Raw genomic sequence first — 24921 nt, 5'->3', positions numbered from 1 at the left:
GGAGTTGACGCCATTTTATTTCGAGAGAAACAGATTAAGAGGTGACTTAATAGAGACATACAAGATTATCAGAGGATTAGATAGGGTTGACAGTGAGAGGATGGTGATGGTTAGCACAAGGGATCATAGCTTTAAATTGATGGGTGATAGGTATAGGACAGATGTCAGAGATAGGTTCTTCACTCGGAGAGTAGGAAGCATGTGGAATTCTCTGCCTGCAACAGTAGTAGACTCATCAATTTTAAGGGCATTTAAATGGTCATTGGATAAACATATGGATGATAATGGAATGGTGTAAGATGGGCTTCAAATCAGTTTCACAGTTCGGTGCAACATCGAGGGCCAAAGGGCTTGTACTGCGCTGTATTGTTCTATGTTCTATGTTCTATCCTTCATATTTATCCAGGATAAGAAAATCTTTATTTTTTGAGCTATACACCAAATGTATACAGGTGCCTACAGTTTTCAAAATAATTGAGAATCTTTCCTAACTCCAGAAAGCTTGAATCCACTTTTCAGATTAATTTGTTATAATAGTAAACACAAGCTGAAGATCTAGTTGGTGCAATATTTTGCCACTGTATGCCCATGTTTTGTTGGCTATGAGTGCCATTTCAATTCCAACTGGTCATCCAGGTCATGCATAAGCACTGTTGGCCATCTTTGCTAGGATGCTTGTGCAGGTACAATGGAATGGAAGCCCTTCCACCTCAAACACTATTTAAAATAATTTTCGACTATCTTCAGGATCATTTCTAATTGACTTCTACTGGATATTGCCTTATTTGTAGAAATAGTTTATGATTTGGATTGGTTTTAATGCTGCCACAGTCGACAGGCATATAGGCCTTGGTTTTCATTTCAAGGATTCTGCTCAGATCACTGGTTCCCTGTCAGAAAGTGATCAAGTGATCTGAACAGAAGTCTTTCTATTCCTTTTGGCCTGCAGTATGAAAGGGAACATCAACAAAAGCAGCACAAAGGAAAACTAACTGCTAAAGCAGCAAAACATAACATAGAAATTGACAAAGAGAAACTATGATGGGTAAACTAGCAAAACATCTGAAAATAAATTGCAAAACATTCCATAGGAATGTAAGGGCAAAGAGACGAGCAAAAGTGACTATGAATCCCTTAGAGGCAGAGATGCAGAAATTGCAAAGAGAAATAACAATATGAGAGAAACACTGCACAAATACTTCAGTCTTTATCTTTTTCTCATTAAGTCCGAGTTGCAAGAAGATTTTTGGAAAGCTTCTCACCATCCAGACAATGGGTTCTCCTGCTGTATCTTACCAAACTTGCTGCATTAATTCCTACCCTATCCGTATTGGATCCATCGTGGTTGATGCTGGCCCCATCTTGCTATTCGCTGTTCAGAGAACAATGCGCCACTCAGCAACTATGCATGACATTTAAGCATCGCCACCTCTCCAGGCTTGCAAATACTAGATGCCAGTGCAGCTTACAATACAAGTCTGTGCTTCAAGAACAGCCTGCCAGTATATTGGAGAGGTGTCTTGGTAGTGAGTGGTTGGCAGGTACCCAGTGTTCACATCCCTGGTTGAGGTATCTGCGTGTCTGGTGAAATGGATCTTGGTGTGCTTGGTGAGCAGTTTGGCCTGAGGCACCATGGACATCATTTAGAATATGTATTGTCCTGAATCTACCAAGTAATCACTCTGGTTTCTGCAATGAGTTTTCTCAACCTCTAGCTTGTTTGGCAGGTTAGGTAAGATGGGAGGCAGACTATTGATGAAGTGAGTTGTATTGCCAAAAAGAGATTTAACAAGTAATAATCCCCCTTTAATTGGCAATTCACCACTACCCCATGAGAAATTCACAATTTCCACTTGTGAAAAACGTTAAAGAAGGAATGAGATGTTCCTGATATTGAGCTGGGCCTCATGGGAATTCTTGTCAAATTCTGTCACACATCTAGGTATTACCCACATCACTCAGACCCCTATAAGATTCTACCCCTTGTATCTACCTTCACGACAGAAGACACAAACAATACTCTGGAAGTAATGAGAAACGGCACAGAATTTCATCTTTGAGAAGGGAATTCTAAGTTGGTCCATTTTCGAAGATGCACTTGACTGGCAGTGCCTGCCTGCATCATTTTCAAAGTGGGTTAGTGGAGACTGACTGAAGCTGGGCCATTACTTCCTGAAGTGGGCCCGAGGTGGAAACAGAGGCCTTCGGAAGCTCAGGCTGGGAGGTTAGATGCCTTGCTCCAATCTGCTGGGACATAAACCCAGCTCTATAAACGATTGTTAGGCATCCTAGCCTTCAGCCCTGAACCCCTCCTTGTAACTCTACTTGAAAAGCATTATCGTTAAGCCCTTTAGAGTCTCTTTGTAGTCTCCTCTCTATTTATAATCCCATCTAACTTTGTATCATTAGCAAATGTGAATGCATAATACTGAAGTGCCTGATATATGTTACTGATGTAGAATATAAACAATCCAAGGACTGATCTTGAAGTGAGCTGTTTATACAACAGTCAATCAAAATAAGGTTCACAGTCCCTTTGACAGATTTACTAACGATATCTGCTTAGCTGTTACCTCAATAACACAGGGTTTGGTAGGACCTTGGGCTGAAATCCCTCAGCCGATGGACATGGGCAGTGGCGAGTCAGTTGGGAACATATGGGCATGATTGGAAAAATGAGATTCTCAACATTAATGAAGAAGAAAATCTGATTTTGTACCCAAGGTTTGAGCACCGAGACGAAAAGCTCATTTGTGAACATCAAAAGGCCCATTTACATATGTTCACTTGTTAGTTACACCTATTCATGGCTCATTTACATGCAGTTTTCCATTCTTCCTCATGGGAAAGAGGAACCAGATGGTGCTGATTCCTGATATAAAAGTCAGAGCGTATATCTGGTGGCTCCAACTTGCTACTTGTTAATCCCGGTCTCCATCTTGCCCAACGTTTACCAACATCTCAGGAATGCTCTCTGGGTAGGGACCACCTACATCCTTTATCAAAGGAGGTTGGCATTGGACATGTGCCAACTTCATCACATCCTCATGGCATTTCACTGACTCACTTAGAATAAAGCTGTGACATACCGACGCCTTGTATTTTCATACCGCTGCCAGGCCAGTAATGTGCAGGGATTAGCACCTACCGAAAGGAAAGAAACAGTAAAACTCACAAATGGCACACTCTGGTCAGACTTGAATTATATACCTCAGAACAGTGTTCCAATACAACCAGTATTTTCATTTCCAAATACAACTGTTTTTTCACATGTTATGAAATTATGCATTAGAGTATCTTGGGGATTTTATCTTGTTCTCTGAGCAACCAATCAACTTTGCTCACAGCATCACTGCCTTGTCTTGCCATTTCACACTGTGCCACATATTTCCGAACTTACAGGTTCACTGTACTTCTGCCGTGCCAAGCCTTGGAGTGCAGGCACAGAGCCTGGCAGCTTTTCAAAAAAAAAATTACCTCAAAAAAATGGTCACCTGCCATTTCAATGCACCAGCCTGTTTCCTGGCCAACAAAGCTCAGAATAAGCTGGAAGAACAACACCTCATTTTCCACTTGGGAACTCTGCAGCCTTCAAGGGTCAATATTAAGTTCAATAATTTTAAGGCTTGAGCACCTTCTGCCATCTCCTTATCCCAAACCCCCACATACCAAACTATGTCATCACATTGACTGCTACCACTAACCCAAAGCAACCCATTGTCAGCAAGTAATGGTCACCATTAGAGGTTATTCATTCTCCTGGCTTGAACTTAACCTAGTCCTTTGTCTGCCCAACTGCTATTCTCTCTATCCAGGCTTCATCTTCACCTATCATTTACTGTTAACCCCTTCCCTCACACTTTCTCTTATATGTACCAACCTCTTCCCACTCACAATAAGTTCTGAACCCGGGTCACTGGACCCAAAACATTAACTCTGCATTCTCACCACAGATGCTGCTAGACCTGCTGAGATTTTCCAACTATTTCTGATTTTTAAATTTGATTCCCTACAGTGCAGAAACAGGCCCTTTGGCCCAACCAGTCCACACCGACTCATTTCTCTCTGACTAATGCACCTAACACTATGGGCACTTTAGTATGGCCAATTCACCTGACTTGCACACCTTTGGACTGTGGGAGGAAACTGGAGCACACCCACACAGACAGGGAGAGAATGTGCAAACTCCACACAGACAGTCACTGGGTGCTGGAACCGAACCTGGGACCCTGGTGCTGTGAGGCAGCAGTGCTAAGCACTGAGCCACCATGCTGCCCTAATTTTGTTTCTGATTTCCAGCATCCACAGTTATTTGTTTTATTTTCATAAATTCTTATTTCATGGTATCTTTAAAATCACAACCTACATTGACAGGAATGCCAAAAAAGGTCTTCAACTGCCTTTCTTTAAGGTTAGAGAATACAATTAGAGTCATGGAGTTTAATCAGTCCATGTCAAACAAAATTCCAAACTAAACCAGACCCACCTGCCTGCTCCTGGCCCATATCCCTCCAAACCTTTCCTATTTGTGTACTTACCTAAGTGTCTTTTAATGAATACTATCCTTCAGTAGGTTATTATGCTGCCAGGCATACTTATCTGCTGTAATTTAAAAGAGGCATTAAAGAAGGAAATTAAAATTGTTTTTTAAAATAGAGAGGAGCAACTTAATACATGTGTAGCTCCTCCCTGCTGAATGAGAATAAAAGCAAATGAGGCACAGTAACGTTCAGTTTACCACAGGTACTAGTCACCTCTCAGTTATTGTATCTCAGTTCACATACAACTTGATGTGTTGAAAAAGTAGTGACCATGTTTCTGACACCGATAGTGTTCACCGTATCTTTCTGGGCCTCTCTTCTCTATCCAGTGGGATCTTGCAATATCCCTGATGATATTGTAGCAGCCAGAGCTCCAGGGGACATCATCATTGGGGGACTCTTTCCAGTCCACAGACTGGTAGAAAACCTTACACATCGGACACAGCCAGGACCATTGCACTGCGCAGGGTATGTTTTACAGCTTTATTAATGAGGAGAAAGTGAGGATTGCAGATGCTGGAGATCAGAGTGTGGTGCTGGAGAAGCACAGCTGGTCAGGCAGCATCTGAGGAGCAGGAGAACAGCTTATACTCGAAACATTAGCTCTCATGCTCCTCGGATGCTGCCTGTGGCCGGCTGTGCTTTTCAACACCTTTATTAACTTGTTTCGCTTTGATTTAATTCTAGACTTCTTTTAAGACCAGGTTTGTGTTAAGTGAAGATGGGTGAGAAGTTTAAAGGCATGGAGGGAACAAAGGAAGATAAAAGGAACCATACATATCATGTGTCATGTTCTTATCAAGGCCTCAACAACTCAGAGCTTCACAGTCAAGGGAATACTCTGGCTAACACTTACCTTAACGTAATCCAGCCAATCAAAAGCTTAAATGAACTAAAAATGTTTTCTATTTGCAGTCTACAAATATTGTACAAAATAACAATGCTATCAGAATGTGAGTGGAGTGCAAGAGGCACGTGATGTGTGATGAGAAAGTGAGGACTGCAGATGCTGGAGGTCAAAGTGTTGCTGGAAAAGCACAGCAGGTCAGCACAGCAACTGAGGAGCAGGAGAATCAATGTTTCAGACATAAGCCCTTCATCGAGAGTCTTGCTTCTTGATGAAGGGCTTATGCCAGAAATGTCGACTCTCCTGCTCCTCAGATGTTGCGTGACTTACTGTGCTTTCCAGAAACACACTCTCGACTCTGATGTGTGAGGATGGCAATAATACAACGAAAAATAAAATCAGACTCTCTCTGAGAGTTTGGGCAAATTTTGTATTATCAGAAATGAAGCAGATAATTTGCTAACTTCAAGTAGCAATCTAGTGATTATTGGTTAAGGGATAAAATTGGTCAAAATATCTGGAGAGCTCCCCTGCTCTTGTTTGGAGTAGTATTGTGAGATTTTCTATATCTTTTTGGAAAGGCAGATTGAAATCTTGGTCTAAAATTTAATCTGAAACCCAACACTTCTGGCAGTGCAGTGATTCAGAACTTTGTTTTAGTATCTGAAAGGCCACAATGAAGGTTACTTTGAATGGTGCCATTTATTCTAAAACGAAAGGCAAACCCACTTTTATATAATACATGCAGTAGTTCTGTCAATTGCATTACAGACAAATAAAAATCTATCTGCACCTTATATATTTTTCACTATCATTAGTGTAGTAGATTTAACACAGCACAAATTGTAAAGTGAAAAGCGAAGAATAAATCACAATTTCCATTGTTCCTTGTACAATTTGATGCTAAATGAGTCACCCAGTGCCAAAGGTTGTGCATTGTTGTGCTTGTAAACAAAATATATTGTTGCAGTGATCCACATATTTGTGAATTATTTTATCAGCTCTATATATTAGTGATGTACTTTGAAGTACAGTACAATGTACAAAATAGTTGTCCAAGGAAATGAAAAAGGATCAGACAATCCAAACAAATGTCAAAAAAAGACACAGCAAAGTTTTTCAAAAAGAAATATCAATGGCATGGAATGAATTGATTTATTTCCTGTTAGGATTTGCCAATTACATTGAATATTCTGAATTTATTTACTCTTATTTTACCTTTATGTCTCCCTCCCTCAGTTTCAAATTGATACAGGTGTCTGTGTGTGGCTTAAAGACAATAATGTTTTCTTAAAGTAAGAGCAGCATTACAAAATCGTTAAATTCTACAGCAGAGAAGGAGGTCATTTTATCATCTTATCTATGTCAATTCTTTGAAAATGTCATCTAGTTACCTCAGTGTCCAATTCTTTCCCAGAGGCCTGAAAATGCTTCCATATCAAATATTTATCCAATTTTGTTTTGAATTTTTTATGAATTCCACCCATCTTTTAGATGCAGTGGTGTGCTTTTAGATGTAATGGTGGTGGTGGGGAGATGTTTTAGATTCCAGTAAGAAACATGTTTAAAAGTCACAAAGCTCTTTTTACAGCAAGTGAGAGTAGGTAAGTGGTATTTTTCAGATCATAACAACTCTTCTGCTTATATTCAATTTAGCTGAAACACTTTAACTTCTTTGGTTACTGATACTTCTACCATTGGAAGCATTTTTCTTTCTCTACTCTATTATTTATTCAAGTTAGGTTGCATTAGAAATAATGAATAAACAGCCAGGATTTAGGCATTTTCTTCAGCAAATTAAAGATGCAATAGGGATTTGAGCACAAGAACAAGGATTGTATATATTTGACTATTCGGATAATAGAAAGCCACTAAATTTGGTAGATAAAAGGAACCATATCATGTGTCATGTTGTTATCAAGGACATTGATGGTGAGTAAGTAGTGTGTTAAATTATTTTGGTCAAGATACATTCTCTAAACTGAGATGGTTGAGGTGCCAACAAAGTAAACATTCAAGGAGCCAAGCTTTGAGGTGATGAGAAACTTCAAAGCAGTACAGGAAGGGCATGGCCAAAAGTAGGCCTTATTTTAGAAGTGAAATAAGGCTTTCTTTGATTTAGATTGGATAAGATAGAGAAATGTTGGCAGGCAATCAAAGAGAATGGCTTTACTTCTACCAAACTTAAGATGGACAAGGCATTGAGTTCTTAATGTCAGGTAGGGAAATTTAGAACTAGGGAGCACAATTTCAAAATAAAGCGTCTCCAATTTAAGAAGGAGATCAGGAGGAATTTCTTATCTCAGAAGGTGTTTAATCTTTGTAACTCCCTACCCCAGAAATCAGAGGAGGGTCGGTCATTGACTATATTGCAGGATTATGTGAACAGATTGATGATCTATAAAGGCATCGAGAGTAAAAGGGTTCAGGTGGAAATTTGCAGATTAACCAAAATTTAATTAAATGATGGACCAAGTTGAAAGGATCAAGGGGTCTATCTTGTTCCAATGTCTTACGTTCTAACAATAATGTGTTAAAACACTCCTAATGCCCAGCAATCTTAAGAACACTCGAAATATGTTCTCTGATCTTCCAATTAGCATCCTAACACATCTGACCAAAGGTAATCCTATTATAGATTGCCCACTTACCTGTCAATAACTTTCATGGTAGTTTTCCACGTTTGGCATGTCCGTGATGTGACAATCACAGGGCTAGAACTCCACTCAGAGCAGGGTTTAAGATGGAAACCAAGACACAGCCCATTTTTAGATCAATAGCTGCTGTATTCCAGTAAGAAACATGTTTAAAAGACACAAAGCTCTTTTTACAGCAAGTGAGAGAAGGTAAGTGCATAAATCAAGGAGGAGAGGGATCAGAGTGGCAGGTGGGTGTTCAGGAAGCAGGATGTCAGGTGGATAAACGGGATAGATGGCAGCTGGATGAGATAGTAAGATGGAAGATGGGTGAGGTGGTTGGATGGCAGCTGGAAGAGGGTAAGTCAACAAGTAGGTAAGGAGGTGGGGTACCAGGTGGGTGAAGGGGTAGTATGTTGGGATATGGTTTCAGGCAAGAGGGTGAGGGATTATGGTGGCAGGATTGTGAGAAGTAGGCTGCCAAGTGTGTAAGAGTGGAAGATGAGTAAGGGGGGTGGGAATGGTTGGTTGATAAATGAAATTATGCAGGTAGACTGTAAGTGGGAAGGGTATCAGAATATTGGGAATGTTAGGGTGACACAGGGAATGGAGGGATGTCATCCACAGAATCGTGTGGTTGGGGGAAGACGAAGTGGATTTGGTGGGTCACTGAGTGCTGGTGCAGTTCAGGCGTTAAGGTTGGGGAGATCAGCCTATCACCTGGTGGTGGGGTTGACAATCAGGTGGGCATCCATGTTGTCTGAGGTGAGGGTGTTGCTGGATGTCCATTGGTGAAAGGAGGTGTTTGTGTGTGTGTGTCTGTCTGTCTAAGGGAGGAATTTCTCTCCAAGACAATGAGGTCAGTTTTACAGTCAAGTATAAGATGTAGAACTTAATTTGTTTCCATCTGAAAGCCCATAGTTTATCAACTCTAAAGTGACACCTTTCAATCTTAGCAAACATACCACAAACATTTTGAGATATATTATTCTACATGTTTCTTTATAATTATGAAAAATCTGTTGTGTTTTATTCCTCCTTAGATTTGATCCTGCCATGTTTCTCCATGTCCAAGCTATGATATATACCATCGAACAGATAAACAACTCCACTTTTTTACCTGGTATAACACTGGGATATGAAATTTATGACAGCTGCTCAGATGTTATCACTGCAATACAAGCGACCCAAAGATTTATTTCCAAACTTAACTCCTCGGACAGTAGGATTGAAGTTCATTGTAATTACACCGACTACAATCCAAATGTAAAAGCAGTTGTTGGGGACCTTTACTCAGAAATATCAATTGTAGTTGCAAGGCTGTTGAATCTTTACCTTATTCCACAGGTATGTATGTTTATTTTCTATTCTCTGAAAAGGAAACTGTCATTTTTACCTGCTCTGGCCTATCTGTTACTCTAAACTTACATTAATGTGGTTGACTCTCAACTACCCTGTGGGCAATTAGCAATGGGAACTGAATGTTGGCCTAGCCAATGATGCCCACGTCCCATGAATGAATTTAAAAAGGCTACTTGAGTGTTGCAGAAATGGAGAGTATTTCATGACAATTCTGATTGATTAAATCCTTTGAGGAATGTTGAAGTAACTCACTTGCCACAAAATACACCACCTGATCTGTTCCAGCATCCACAGCATTTATCAAACCAGCTTAGTTCAGTGTCTAATCAGGATCTTGATGGTGGTGATTTCATGATAGTGATGCATTAAATGTAAAGAGGAGGTGATTATGTTCTATTTTTTGGGACTCTAGCCATTATCTTGTGTATTGTGTTCAGGAGACATCCAGAAGCAGAAATCCATTAAGCCACACTGCAACACATAGAATGGGAGTTTCCTAATTGTTTTTGTGTTGGGAGGAAAGATGAGCATACTTAGTGATGATGAACAAGCTGTTCCTAACCAATGAGATAACTCACTGGATTGCCTGTGAGCCAACTCAATAACATTGAGGGTGAATTTCTCAGTCAGGCACCTTACCTTTCCCCAGTCAGGAAACTAGCCAGCTTTATTTTATTTTATTAAACAAATTACAAAACAGTTTACAATAAACATTTACAGCTGTACAAGAGACAGCAATTTTACAAGGGAGAGGAGCAGCAAAGCTAGGCCCCAAACCCTACCGTTTGACCATTTTACAGGGAGATGAGGACAAGCCTCAAATCCCAGTTCCACATTTAACAAGACAGTGACAATGACATTTGTACATTAAACAACACAGTTACATACAGAAGTGCAGACAATACAGACCTAGCAAGCCCCCCACCCCTCCCGCCTTTCGACCACTCTAAGGCAGCCCGCCCCTACCCACCTTCCGGTTCTCGGTCCACCCCGTGCCCCTTCCAGTTCTCGGTCCGCCCTCACACACCTTTCGACCACCTCTAGGACAGCCCGCCCCAGTACCCGCCCGGGGTGACAGCGGTTTGGACGGCCTACCCACCTTCCGGCTTCACTAACCACCCTCAGCACCTTTCGGCCACCTCTGGGGCAGCCCGCCCTGGTACCTGCCTGGGGTGACAGCGCTGAAGACAGCTGCCCGCCTTCTGGCTACTAGCCAGCTTTCTCTCCGATTGGGAAGGCAATGATTGGTGAGGTGGTAGATTAAGGTGTTAAGTGGCCATTAATCCATGACTTAAGGGTTTTAATTGCTGGAGAACCACAATTGTCACCCATGGACTTTCTCACCCAGAGAAATTGTGGAGATGGTGAGAAGGGGGTGAACTTCTCTCAGAGTAAATTCACCCAGTTATTTCCCAGCCTCATGCTCTCTACAGAGGAGAAAATCTCACCCATATATTGAGATATGAAGGTTCACTGCTCATGTTCACCAATAACAAATTATTATATTAACAGTGACAGTAAGATTCAATTTGTCTCATTAACTGGGAAATGCATCGCCGCAACAGTGAGTGACCATTGCTTTTTATACTCTGGCATGCATTTTGTGGAGGATTTCATTCATGGGCTTCTAGAAAGAATTGTTTGTTTACAATACTGTAAAAAAGTTTTCCAATCTACTATGCTTGTATTTTTTTAGTACAGGCACAACTTTAATTGCAATCGTTTCACAAAATGAACTTTAAGCTATGAAAATTATCTCTTGTTCTGCAACTTGAAAGAGCATTCTGAGAATCTGAAAGAAAAGGGAAGTGTGAGGTTATGGCCAATCCATAACTTGAGTTTTCTATGCAAGTGGAAAGTTGAAATTCTACTTGTGCTCCTTGTAATCTGTGCTGACTAAGTAGAATGGAGTTAAGTATTGAATTGTCGGGTGTTTGACTGTAGGCTCAATGCTACTAAAACTAGAAATAATCTATACAAACTTATTATTAATTGTAAAAAGGATATCTTCTGCCTCACACTTTTAATACTCAATTAAAAATATTTGCTTGAACTGATTCTTGTCCACATGTAAATATATTATTCTAAAAAAAAATTCTGTTTTGTTCTTTGAACTCTTGACAGATTAGTTATGGATCATCAGCAGAAACTCTCAGTGACAAGACAAAGTTTGCATCATTTTTACGGACAGTTCCAAATGACAATCATCAAACTAATGGCATAGCTCAACTTATGGAACACCTCAACTGGAAACGGGTGGCGGCCATTGCTTCTGACGATGCATATGGACGGGCAGGATTGAAGAGTTTTACCTCACATGCAGCAAGGCTCAATATATGTGTTGATTTTCATGAACTGATTCCAATTTTTAAGGATGAATACCAAAATGCTAAAATTAATGTGACAGCTGAAATGATTGTGAAATCAAATGCACAAGTTATAATCGCATTTGTAAGGTCATCAGAAATCATCAAACTGTTCACCACATTGATTCACCGGAATATAAGTAAAATTTGGATTGCCAGTGATACCTGGTCCAATTCTGCGCAGGTTGCCAGTATTAAAGACATTGATAAGATTGGAACTATTTTAGGCTTTACTTTCAAAGGTGGAACAATTCCAAACTTTAAAGATTACTTCAAGAAGTTTCAGTTTCATCCTTCTGACACTAACAAGATTATTAAAGAGTACATAAGCTTTATAAATAGAAGAGATGTAAAGCCAAGTTGCAAAAATTCAAACTCACAAGGAAATAAATATCCAACATATTCCCAAATTGTTGAAATGTTTAATGAACCCACTATTTATGATGTATACTTAGCCATCAAGGCGATAGCTTATGCTCTTCAGAAAATGTTTAATTGTACTCAAGGAAACTGCAACCAAAATTTTAATTTCCCACCATGGCAGGTAAATATATGTCAAGGTTCTTTCTATAATATTTGGGCATCTACACAACCTTAACTGCAAACCTCCTCGTGATTCCCATGCCTTCATCATTCTATGAGTGGGATTCTCCAACTCTTTTTAAACTGGTATTCATCCCCTTCACTACCTGCAACTCTTCCAGAGTTTTACAGATTCTTTCCATTCCAAAAGGCCCTGTCCTCACGTTTATATTGGTCCATCACTGGTAAAGAAGTTTGAACACATACATCAGCAGGTTCAAGAACAGTTTCTTCCCTGCCGTTACTAGACTGCTGAATGAATCTCCAACTTCAAATGATGTTGATCTTACTGATCTCGATCTTGCTTTGTACATCAGCTATGCAGCTGTAACCTTTTATGCCTCGCTCTGTCTATACACCCTGTGATTGGTAAATCCTTGTTTGCCATGATCTGCCTGTTCACAAAACAAAGCTTTTCAATCAATCAATCAATCAGTCTTACCCTAGTAACCTTCTCAATGTCCATGCACCGTATAAACATTTCAGACCTCTGTCTCTGCACTACTCTGTCTACTCTTCCTTTCAAATTTATCTTTCAGAAACTACTTGTTGTGTCTCCCCACACTTTCAAAACTCTTAATAGAACTTTATTCTTTGGAGATAATGGAAAAGCGCAGCAGGTCAGGCAGCATCCAAGGAGCAGAAGAAGGGCTGAAGAAGGGCTCATGCCCGAAATGCCGATTCTCCTGCTCCTTGGATGCTGCCTGACCTGCTGCGCTTTTCCAGCAACACATTTTCAGCTCTGATCTCCAGCATCTGCAGTCCTCACTTTCTCCTCTTTGGAGATAATATTAACTTTCATCACTCTGAAAGAAACAAACAAGAGAAAATCAATCACTTATTTTTCTACTGGTTATTTTTATTTGTCACATGGTTTGCATCCATGGAAGGCTCACTATTACTTGCTTTTATCACGAGCTGATAAAAGTAATAATTCTCTCCTTTTCTTGGCTTTTGATCCTAACCTCATCTGTTTTCTTACTCAGTGCATCTCAGTCTCTCTGAAAGCTCCAATCTAGCTCAGGAGCAGATTACACTGAGCTATGTGAACACTAATGCCAGCATCAATATGGGGAAGCCAATGTAAGAGATGTTCTTCGACAGATTTACTCAAAGTAAAATTTATGTGCACTCAGCTGTTCACTAAACTTATAGTTACCGATCTATTACTATGTATAAATATAATTTATATGAGGAAACCACAGCACAGTAGGATTTAAGTATCTGAGTGCATGAAACTCAAAGGCTAGCATCCAACTTCAGCAGGTAAATAGAACAAAGAACTCATGATGCTGGAAATCTGAAACAGAAAGAGAAGTTGCTGGAGAAACTCAGCAGGTCTGGCAGCATCTGCAGACAGAAAGTAGAGTTAACATTTTGAGTCCAATGACTTTGCTTCAGAATGTTTTGAATTCGGCTCATTGGACCTGAAATGTTAATTCTACTTTCTCTCTGCAGATCCTACCAGATCTGCTGAGTTTCTCCAGCAATTTCTATTTTTGTTTCAACCAATCAATCAATTATAAACTCTCAACTTAACCTACTATAGTCCCAATTCCTTCAGTCTAGTGTTATGAAGACTGTCTTTCTCTACTCAAGATCTACTCTACACTGAAAACTGTTACTTTATTTGTAGAATGCTAAGGTGTGTATCAGTATTCCTTTCTTTGTATTTTCAACATATGAACTTCCAATAATTGAAGAATGTTTTATTTTCAGTTGTTAAATGAATTGAAGAACGTTAAATTTAAGACAGAAGATGGGCAATTTGAATTTGACAGTTCAGGAGATTTCTCAAATGGATATAACATAGTCAAATGGAAGATGGAAAATGATTCAATAAAGTTTGTCAATGTTGGTACCTACAATGTGATGAAGCAAATAATTAATTTCTCCAGAGAACTAGAGGTAAGCTTTTCCAAACAATTTAGAATGGATATGGTGGTTGTAGTTTTTATCTGTACTTTTTAAAAAAATAAATGAATAGTGTGTATTGACTTTACAGGTTAGATTTTACAGCAAGTGAAATAAATTATTTGTTTCCAAGTGCACTTGTGATTAAAGTGGAAGCTGAAATATCATAAACAAACTTTTAAAAAAGAATGTAGAATTATGCAGAAATTTATGCTAATATAAAATTATTTTTTCAGTACCAATGAAGGTTTTGAGTATTAATTGTAAACTTAGCATACTGTGTCAAGCCTAGTTACTCCCAAATCAACCAGTTGCAATTTTTTCAAAAGAATTGCATCCAGATTAATTGGAAACAAAGGTAAATTCTTGTCAGTGCAGTGATTTCTACCTGATTGCAGTCAGTGGGGACTTCAATAACGAACTATGTATTGAAGGCCAGATATAATGACAACATCTGAAAGTATTGCCAGCTTACCTGAAAAATGGCAAATATAGTCAGATTATCAACCCAGTCTATCTTTTAATATGAAGAAAGAAGTCGGCATTTCTGACAGGATGCTTATACTTGGTCAGTGGGAATCAAACCAGACCTCCATTTCAAATAAACAAAGTAGGAGCAGAAGTAGGCTGTTTGGTTCTTCGAGATGATTCTACCATTTAATATGATCATGGCTGATCTTCTACCTCAGTGAGATATTCCTACTGTTGCCCAAAGCACTGGTGTCTTTAGCATTTAAAATTGTATCAATCTCTTTCTTTAATATGCCTGGGATTAGACAAATCAGGCCGATGAAAGAGAAATCATGCTGACCTAATCTCATTAGGATTAATTAGTGCCTCAGCCTTGACAACCTTCTGTGGTAACAAATTCCACAGGGTGACCACCCTCTGAGTGAAAGATATTTCCTCAATACAGTCCTAAATGGCCTACTTCAGATCTTGAAGCTGTAAGCCCTGGTTCTTGAATCTGTAACCAGGGAAACCATCATCCCAGCATTTAGTCTGCCTAGCCCTGTTAGGATTTTATACATTTCAATCAGACCCTCGATCATTGTTCTAGTGAATTCAGATCCAGTCAAACCAATGCCTCCTCATATGAGAATCTTGCCATCACTGACATCACCCAAGTGAACCTCCATTCCTCTCTCTCTGGTAAAATATCCTTGGTTATGTAGAGACATCAAAACTGCTCACATGACTCTCAGTGTGATGGTACCAAGCCCCTGTATAGCTGCATTGATACGTCCTTACTTCTGAACTCAAATCCTCTTGCAATGAAGGCCAACATGCCATTTGTTTTCCGAATTGCTTGTTGCAGCTTCCTGTTTACTTTCATTGACTGATATAAGTGCTCACCTTGATCCCATTGTACATCCACAGTTTACAATATATGACCATTGAAATAATACTCTGCCTTTCTGTTTTACACACCAAAATGTATAAATTCATATTTATTAATGTTATATTGAATCTGCCATAGGTTTGCCCGCACACTCAATTTGTCTAACTTATCCAGAAGTCACTTTACATCCCCTTCACAACTCACAAACTCATCAAAGCTTGTGTCATCAGTGAACTTAGATATATTACATTTGGTTCCCTCATGCTGATCAGCTGGGCCCCAAGCGCTGATTCCTGTGATGCACCACTAGTTACTATCTATTACCAAGAGGAAAACAAATGTGTTACCATTCTGTTTCCAAACCTTTTTCTATCTGTGCCAATATATTACCTCCAATTCCATATGATTTAATTTTGCTCACGAACCTCTTATCAAAAGCCTTCTTGAAATCCAAATACATCACATCCACTCATTCACCCTTATCTGCTTTACTAGATACATCCTCAAAAAACTCCAATATGTTAGATAAATATAATTTCCTTTTCATACACCCACACTGATTCTTTTCCAATCCCATTATTGTTTTTCAAGTGTTCTATTATCATGTTTTTTTTTATATGACTTTAGCATTTTCCCATGACTGATGTTAGGTTAACTGACCTGTAATTCTATTATTTTTATGCCCTCTTTTTTTAAATAGTGGGATTACATTTGCCACCCTCCAATATCCAGAGTCTACAGATTTTTGGAAGATAACCATCAATTCATCCAATATTTCCAGGGTCACGTCCTTTTGTACTCTGGAATACGGAGAATCAGACCCTAACGATTTGTCAGCCTTTAATCCCATTAATTTCCCTAATACCATTTCTTTCCTAAAGCATTTCCTCCCTCTCAGTACATCCATGGTTCCCAAGGATTTCTGAACAGGGTACTTGTGTCCCCTTTTGTGAAAGTGGAACCAATATATGTATTCCATTCTTCTGCCACTTCTTTGATCTACTTTATAATTTCTACCATTACTGACTGTAAAAGTCCTACATTTGTCTTCACTAGTCTTTTTATCATCATGAATTTATAGAAACTTTTAAAATGCATTTTTCTGTACCTTTCGGTTTTCTCCCATACTCTATTTAGCCCCTCTTGATCATTTTTTTTTGTCCTGTCTTATTAAATTCTAAATTTCTCGCAGTACTCAGGCTTGCTTCTTTTTGCTGGTAATTTTTATGTGTCTTCTCTTTGGATCTAATACCATCCCTAATTTCTTTTGTAAGCCATGAATGAAACACCTTTCCTGTTTTATTTTTGTGATGGATAAGAATGAATAATTGTTGTAACTATTCCTTACGTATTCCTGCCAACACTTTTAGTAAGGTTCACCAGCCCATCATTGCCACCTTGCACTATATACCCTCACAGTTCCCTTTATTTAGATTCAGGGCGATAGTTTCAGATTCAACTTCTTCACTTCCTATCTTAATAAGTAATTCTATCATTTAATGACATTTTATTTTCTAGACAGTGATTTATTTGCCAATATTATAGTTGAGACTAAGACTAGCTTATTCACTGCATTACTGCACATCCCATTAAACTTGAGCCAAAGCCCTTTCTTATTTTGTTTCCCATTATTTTTGCCTTTTGTTTACTTTCAGGCTGGTGGTCGCGTGGGTTTGAGTTAACAGCTTAAGTGAACACGCTGTCAACAAGATCTTCAGTCACTCATCTGTTTTTGTATTATGTTCATCATAGGTTCAAATCTCTAATTGTCCACAAGCCTGTAGACCTGGATATAAGAAGACTGTGTCAATGAAAAGGTTCTGTTGTTTTGAATGTGATCCATGCCCAGCAGGATTTTACTCTGAAAAAAATAGTAGGTATCAAGTGAGAGATGGTATGGAGAAACTTCAGTGAAACTCATTGCATATATAGCAATATGTACAACAGTAAGATTATACTTCAAATTTTTAAAGTTATTTTGAATACTTTGTACCTGGTATCCATTGCAATGCTGCAGTCCAATCACAGTGAACACATAATTGTAAGATAGATATTTGGATAAGAGCAAAACTGAAACAGTTAGATTGTAATGTGAACCTCAAAGGAAAAGTTCATGTTTAAAGTCATTATTGACACTCATTACTTTTACAGGACATGAACTTGAATCCCCTCCCCTCACTCAGTGAGCCAATGGCTTAAGCCGGAATGTAGAATTGGGGTGTGCACTCCACTTAAAGCAGTTTGACAGAGAACTCCAAGATACATTGAATTCATTCTTTTATTGGTTCTGGAAAATAATAGGGTGAGGTTTGCAAGTAGGTGAGACCTGTGAACGCCTTTCTTCAAAGAAGTCTGAAAGTTATAGACATAGCAGCCAGCTGAAAGCTATAGCCTGTCACTGAGTGAGGATAACTCATGAGCCTTCTAAATCTCTCGGCTCAGTTCTGGGATATCCCACTCTATTCCAGGAGTTTCCAATTTTTGGGTGTGCCTTTTAAGGCATTGTAGAAAGAGTCATAGCCTATTTCTCCACACTTTTCAAAGCGTTGGGCCAAGTTTTCAAAGGACCTAAGAGGTTTTGTCATCTATAGTCTGTATGAGAGAATGTTTTGATAGATAAGTCCAAATTCTCTGATCTCCCTCCTCCATGTCAATATATGTCTCTACTCCAGATGGATCACATATTCCTTTGAATCATCATGATTCAGTGCCACTTTATGCCTACTCTACACTTTCATAAAGAAACAAACCATACAAAATGGCAGTTGGTTGCATAATAAAAAAGCTTTTAAAAGATATATCTCACTTGGTTAAAAAAAATCTCCTTTTTACCATGGAAGTATCAAAAATGCAGATCTTGATAAGATTAGATTCGATTCCCTACAGTGTCGAAACAGGTCCTTTGGCCCAACCAGTCCACACTAACCCGCCCAGAACCATTTCCCTTTGACTAATGCACCTAACTCTATGGGTGATTTAGCATGGCCAATTCACCTGACCTGCAGGTCTTTGGACTGTGGGAGGAAACCAGAGCACCTGGAGGAAACCCACACAGACACGGAGAATATGCAAACTCCACACAGACAGTCGCCCAAGCTGGAATCGAACCCAGGTCCCTGGCGCTGTGAGGCAGCAGTGCTAACCACTGAGCTACCATACCACCCCAAAATTGAAATAATTTTCAAATTATAATACCTAATACTATGAAGCACTTAACCTATAGTGACAGAAATCAATCTGAAACACAACTGTACCAATAATCTAGTGGCTGTCTGGGCCTTCAGCTAAGAATCCTAAATAAATAGTGTACAGGGTCCCGACCTCTGGGCCTGTGAAACTGGTTCAAGTCCTACTTGCTCCAGAAGTGTGTAATAATGCATCTGAACTGGTTGATTAAACATATATGTAACATGCTATGTGGCACTATCACCATGCTAAATAGAACAGATCTAGCAACTCAAAATCAGGCATCCATGAGATGCTATGGGCCATTAGCAGCAGCAAAATTGCACTCCAACATAATCTGCAACCTTATGACTGTTATATCCACCAGTTACCATCAAGCCAGGGAATCAATTGTACTTCAATGGAAAGTACAGGAGGGCATGTCAATAGCAGCGTGAGGCATACCTAACAATGAGGTCAAGCTCATGAAGCTACATAACAAAACTACTTGCATGCAAACAGCATAATTACCAAGTGATAGGCATCTCTAAGCTTTTCTACAACAACAGCTTTAAGCTCTAGAGTCCTACCACCATCCAGCCAGAACTCACTGAAGGACGAGGTTCCATGAATATCCCCATCCACAATAATGGGGGAACCCAGTACATCAGTGCAAAAGATAAGGGCAAAGCATACACAAAAATCTTCAGCTAGAAGTACTGAGTGGATGATTTATCTCGGCCTCCTCCTGAGGCCCTAACATCACAGATCTGCTAATCCAATTCACTCCACACAACGTCAAAAGATAGTTGGAGGCACTGGATACTGCAAGTGCTATGGGCCTTGATAACATTCCAGCAATAGTACTGAATTCAGGTGGTCAAACCTTGCTGTATCCCGATCTAAAGCTTCCAATGCAATTACAACACTGGCATCTACCCGAATATCGAATATTGCCCAGATATGTTCTGAACAGAAAAAAGCAGAACAAATGTAGCAAATTAATGCCCCATCAATCTACTCTCAATTATCAGTAAAGTGATGGAAGGTGTTATCGACAGTGCTCTCAAGCAGCATCTGCTCAGCAATAACCAGCTCAGTGACGCTCAGTTTGGCTTCCACTAGGACCACTCAGCTCCTGACTTCATTACACACTCAGTTCAACTCTTGTTGTGGTTGTTGGACATCATTCACTTGAGCTCCAGGACATCTGTACAGAAGTTCCTCAGGATAGTGTCCTAGATCCAATCATCTTTCAGCTGCTTTATCAATGATGTCCCCTCCATCATTAGGTCAGAAGTGGGAATTGCACAATGTTCATCATCATTTGCAATTCCTGGGAAGGTAGCAGAGGCAGGAAACCTCACAATTTTAAAAAATGTATTTGGATGAGACTTCAAAAACATTCAAGACTCTGGGCCAAGTGCTGGAAAGTGGAATTCGTGTAGATCAGAACAGACTCATTGGGGTGAAGGGCCTCTTGTATACTATATGGCTCTATGATTCTATGACTCTTCAGATACTGAAGGAAAGCTTATCCAAATACAGTAGGACCTGAATAATATCCAGCCTTAGGCTCAAAAGTTGAAAATAGCATTTTTGCTTAAACAGTGCAAAGTAATGACCATTTGCAACAAAAGATAATCTAATTATCATCCATCCCTTGACATTCAATGGTGTTACCATCATTGAAAACCACACCATTAACATCCCAGGATTACCAGTGACCAGAAACTAAACTGTGCTAATCACATGAATGCAATGATTGCAACAGCAAGTCAGAGGCTAGGAGTCAAGTAGTGAGTAACTGATTCCCCAAAGCTGTCCACCATTTGCAATGCACGATTCAGGAGTGTGATTGAATAACCCCACTTGCCTGGATGAGTGAAACTCCATCAACATCCAAGAACCCAGAACAAAGTTGCCCACTTGAATGGCACCACATCGACAAGTATCTCCCTCTCCAACACCAATGCTTGGTAGCAGCAGTGTGTGCCATTTATTCACTAAGGCTGCTCAGAGAGCACCTTCCAAACTCACAACTCCTTCCACCTGGAAGGACAAGGGCAACAAGGGTATCGGAGAAAGTTCACTTCCAAGCCACTCACCATCCTTATTTGGAAATACATCACCATGCTTTCACCGTCGCTGGTTTAAAATCCTGGAATTCCCTCCCCCACGGCATTGTGGGTCTACTTACAGCACATGGCCTGTAAGCACCGCACCACCACCTTCTCAAGGTCAATTTGGGACAGGCAATAAATGCCGAATGTGGGGAGTCAGAGATATGGGAGATGTTTGAGGTACAGAGGAACCTTGATTATCTGAATGAGATGTGCGGGTACTATTCCGTTTGGATAATCGACTTTATCTTAAACAAGGGAAACCATACTGATCTAATGCTGTGCTCTACCGGAGAATTTGTTTAAATCTATAAAGTTAATGACTCTGCCATTTAAACAAACTAATCCTTGCAGTCTGCAAATTACAGGTTAAAATGAGAAGGACTGACCATGACATTAATATTGTATATCAAATTCTAGTATTAAACAAGGGGCTGAACACCGTCCACAATTGCAAGAGCATTTGTCAGTTTCTGGGAATTCAGTCTCGCGACAGAAATACAGAAGCGCTACCTCACACATGCATTTACGTTCTTGGCTTTTTTTTAATGAACGACCCAGTAAAGTGACAGGAATACTGTAAAACTCTTAATTTTGTAAAGGCCTGTGTAAAAATCCTCACCTAAAAAAAATCCAGTCACTGATGCCTGAGCTCCTTGTATTCCTTCGTTTTTGCCATGTTTTCACATGCACAGGTAATCCAAATACAGTTACCACTTTAATGTAATGTTTGTGCGGGATCTTGAAATCTACTTTGGATAATCCGAAATTCAGATAATTTCTATTCAGATAATCGAGGTTCCTCTGTATATACTTTGGCATAGAGGAATGGTAGACTGTGGGGTGGGGTTGGTCAAAGGAGTGGTGTTTTGGGAGAATAGACTGCCATTTTGTTCAAGATGTTCTGAGGTATGTGTTGTCGTAAAATTCAAGTGGCAGGAGAGGGCTGTAGAACATTGTTCTTTTATTGTGGTAGGCTTAAGACTAGGGATGAAGTCCAACAGCACCAAAGTATTTTTAAACAGCCCATTCCACGGTATCTGGCAGCTAATGCAGCTACATCCAAACTCTTTCTTGAGTCAATGTCACCTGCCATTACCCTCGCCCCCCACCCCCGCCTCCGCCCCCACCCCCAGCAAGCAATGGAAACTGTGCTTCTGGTGCCACTAATTCCCAAGGCAGGTGTGTGGAGTGTTCAATTTTCCTGACTGCCATTATCACCTTGAGGCTGACAACCCATCGCAGAATCTCTGCACGACAGTGACACAGATCTTCCTCTGTTCCAAGCTTCCCTCAACAGCACCTTCCTACTGGGAGTGCAAGGTTGGTGAATGCACCCTGTCAATTGCAAAAATATTTATATTCATCATATGTTTAATAATATCATAAAGTAATTTTCTGACTTTCTTTTTGCTTTCTGTGCAAAAGCTTCACCTGTCAGAGGTACATTTCAGAGATTTTTGTGTGTGTTAAAATACTGAAGAAGCACTTAGAGTCATAGAGTCATAGGGATGTACAGCATGGAAACAGATCCTTCGATCTAACCCGTCCATGCCAATCAGATATCCCAAGCCAATCTAGTCCCACCTGTCAGCTCCTGGCCTACATCCCACCAAACCCTTCCTATTCATCCACCCATCTAAATGCCTCTTAAATTTTGTAACTGTACCAGCCTCCACTACTTCCTCTGGCAGCTCATTCCACACCCATACCACCCTCTGTATGAAAACGTTACACTTTAGGTCTTCCCTCTCACCCTAGTTCTGGACTCCCCAATCCCAGGGCAAAGACATTGTCTATTTACCCTATCAATGCCCCTCATAATTTTGTAAACCTCCATAAGGTCACCCCTCAGCCTCCGACGCCCCAGGGAAAACAGCCTCAGCCTGTTCAGCCTCTCCCTGTAGCTCAAATCCTCCAAACCAGGCAACATCCTTGCAATTCTTTTCTGAACCCTTCCAAGTTTCACAACATCATTCCAAAAGGAAGGAGACCAGAATTGCATGCAATATTTCAACAGTGGCCTAATCAATCTCCTGTACAGCCGCAACATGACCTCCCAACTCCTGTACTCAGTACTCTGACCAATAAAAGAAAGCATACCAAATGACTACATCGCTGTCTATCTACCTGTAACTCCACTTTCAAGGAGCTATGAACCTGCACTCCAAGATCTCTTTGTTCAACAACACTCCCTAGGATCTTAACATTAAGTACATAAGTCCTGCTAAGATTTGCTTTCCAAAAATGCAGCATCTCGCATTTATCTGAATCAAACTCCATCTGCCACTTCTTAGGCCATTGGCCCATTTGGTCAAGACCCTGTTGTAATCTGAGGTAATCTTCTTCACTGTCTGTTACACCTCCAATTTTGGTGTCATCTGCAAACTTACTAACTGTACCCCTTATGCTTGCATCTAATTCATTTACGTAAATGACAAAAAGTAGAGGACTCAGCGCTGATCCTTGTGGCACTCCACTGGTCACAGGCCTCCAGGCTGAAAAATAACTGTCCACCACCACCCTCTGTCTTCTACCTTTGAGCCAGTTCTGTATCCAAATGGCTAGTTCTCTCTGTATTCCATGAGATCTACCCTTACTAACCAGTCTCCCATGGGGAACTTTGTCGAACACCTTACTGAAGTCCATATAGATCACATCTACCGCTCTGCCCTCATCAATCCCCTTTGTTACTTCTTCTCCAATGAGGTTTCACACTGCGAGCACAAACTCATAAAAGTACACCCATTGTGTCAAAATAATTAGTTTCAAAATTTCACTTTGCTCCTTTATGCTATTGTGTAACACTCTTTTCCCCCATAGATTCCAATGATTGCATTGAGTGCTCAGAAGACTACTGGTCTAAGGCAGGAAGTACAAAATGCCAGCATAAATCTGTCGAGTTTCTACAGTGGAAGCAAGCTCTTTCTGTGGTGTTAATAATATTTATCATTTTAGCCGTACTCATAATATGTGTAATACTTATATTATTCACAAAATATCGGCGTACCCCAGCTGTGAAAGCTGCAGGAGGTTGGATGTGTTACATCATGCTGTTTTCACTAGTGCTCGGTTTAGTCAGTGTTGTTTTCTTCCTCGGAGAGCCATTTGATTATACCTGTAAAATGCGACAACCACTTTTTGGTATCAGCTTTACACTTTGTGTTTCCTGCATTTTGGTGAAATCTTTTCGAATCATCCTCGCTTTTACTTTTAATCCAAATACTCATAAAAAATTGAAGTATCTTTATAAACCAGTGCCTGTTATAATTGTCACCACAGGAATTCAAGTGGTCATTTGCTCAATGTGGTTATCTTTGAAAGCTCCAAAGCCTGTACGAAATAGGAATCTCCCCCAAACGATTTTGTTGTTATGTGACGAAGGTTCCTACGTCGCATTTGTCGCAACGTTGGGATACATTGCTTTTCTTGCATTTGTCTGTTTTATTCTTGCTTTTAAGGGAAGAAAGGCACCAGAAATGTTTAATGAGGCAAAGTTTATCACATTCAGCATGCTTGTTTATTTAATTGTGTGGATTTCATTTGGTGCTACATATGTTAATGTGGGAGCTAACAACAAATATTACCCAGTAATTGAAGCAATTGCGATTTTAGCATCAATCTATAGCATTTTATGTTGCCATTTCATTCCAACCTGTTATGTAGTTTACTTCAAGAAAGAAAGTAATGTTGAGTCAAATTATTTGACACATGCGAGGGAGCATTTCAAACAGAAAGGACAGTTTGTGTGTCCAATTACCAACATAAAAAGACACTCAGGTCAGCCTGTCTCCTTGATTCAAGTGATGGCAGATCCTGAATTTGAATGTCAAATTAATCAGCAATTTAATGACATAAACCAGAACAAAAATTGCCAGAATCAAACACTTGAAGCAACCTGCCTGAGAAAAAGACATAAAAGCGTGTGAATCTTTCATGTTTTAAGAGTGAAATAAAGAAGAAAACTGGTTTTCTTCTTTATTTCAGTCACTTTGATATTAATATCAATGCTGAACGAACTTTTCACAAAACTGGTTTTCTTC

The 24921-nt window shown here is 39.8% G+C and overlaps 1 protein-coding gene across 1 annotated transcript; it reads left to right on the top strand.

Annotated features, from left to right (window-relative positions):
- The first annotated feature begins 4812 nt into the window (after positions 1-4812).
- LOC132835444 (G-protein coupled receptor family C group 6 member A-like) lies at positions 4813-24807 on the top strand. The gene is made up of 6 exons (XM_060854828.1): positions 4813-5009; positions 9068-9371; positions 11511-12296; positions 14054-14242; positions 17343-17463; positions 23702-24807. Exons 1-6 carry the CDS (start codon positions 4813-4815, stop codon positions 24805-24807), a joined length of 2703 nt encoding a protein of 900 aa, XP_060710811.1.
- The last annotated feature ends 114 nt before the right edge of the window (positions 24808-24921 follow it).

The sequence above is a fragment of the Hemiscyllium ocellatum genome, chromosome 3 (assembly GCF_020745735.1).
Source record: "Hemiscyllium ocellatum isolate sHemOce1 chromosome 3, sHemOce1.pat.X.cur, whole genome shotgun sequence".
NCBI lineage: Eukaryota > Metazoa > Chordata > Chondrichthyes > Orectolobiformes > Hemiscylliidae > Hemiscyllium > Hemiscyllium ocellatum.
Note: the sequence above shows the minus strand (reverse complement) of the source record. Positions and strands in the feature narration are given on the sequence as shown.

Coding starts and splice junctions, on each gene's coding strand:
- LOC132835444 (XM_060854828.1), top strand. CDS start 4,813: ATGTTTCTGACACCGATAGTGTTCACCGTATCTTTCTGGGCCTCTCTT. Junction 14,243..17,342: donor ATTTCTCCAGAGAACTAGAG/GTAAGCTTTTCC, acceptor TGTTCATCATAG/GTTCAAATCTCTAATTGTCC. Junction 17,464..23,701: donor ATTTTACTCTGAAAAAAATA/GTAGGTATCAAG, acceptor TTTCCCCCATAG/ATTCCAATGATTGCATTGAG.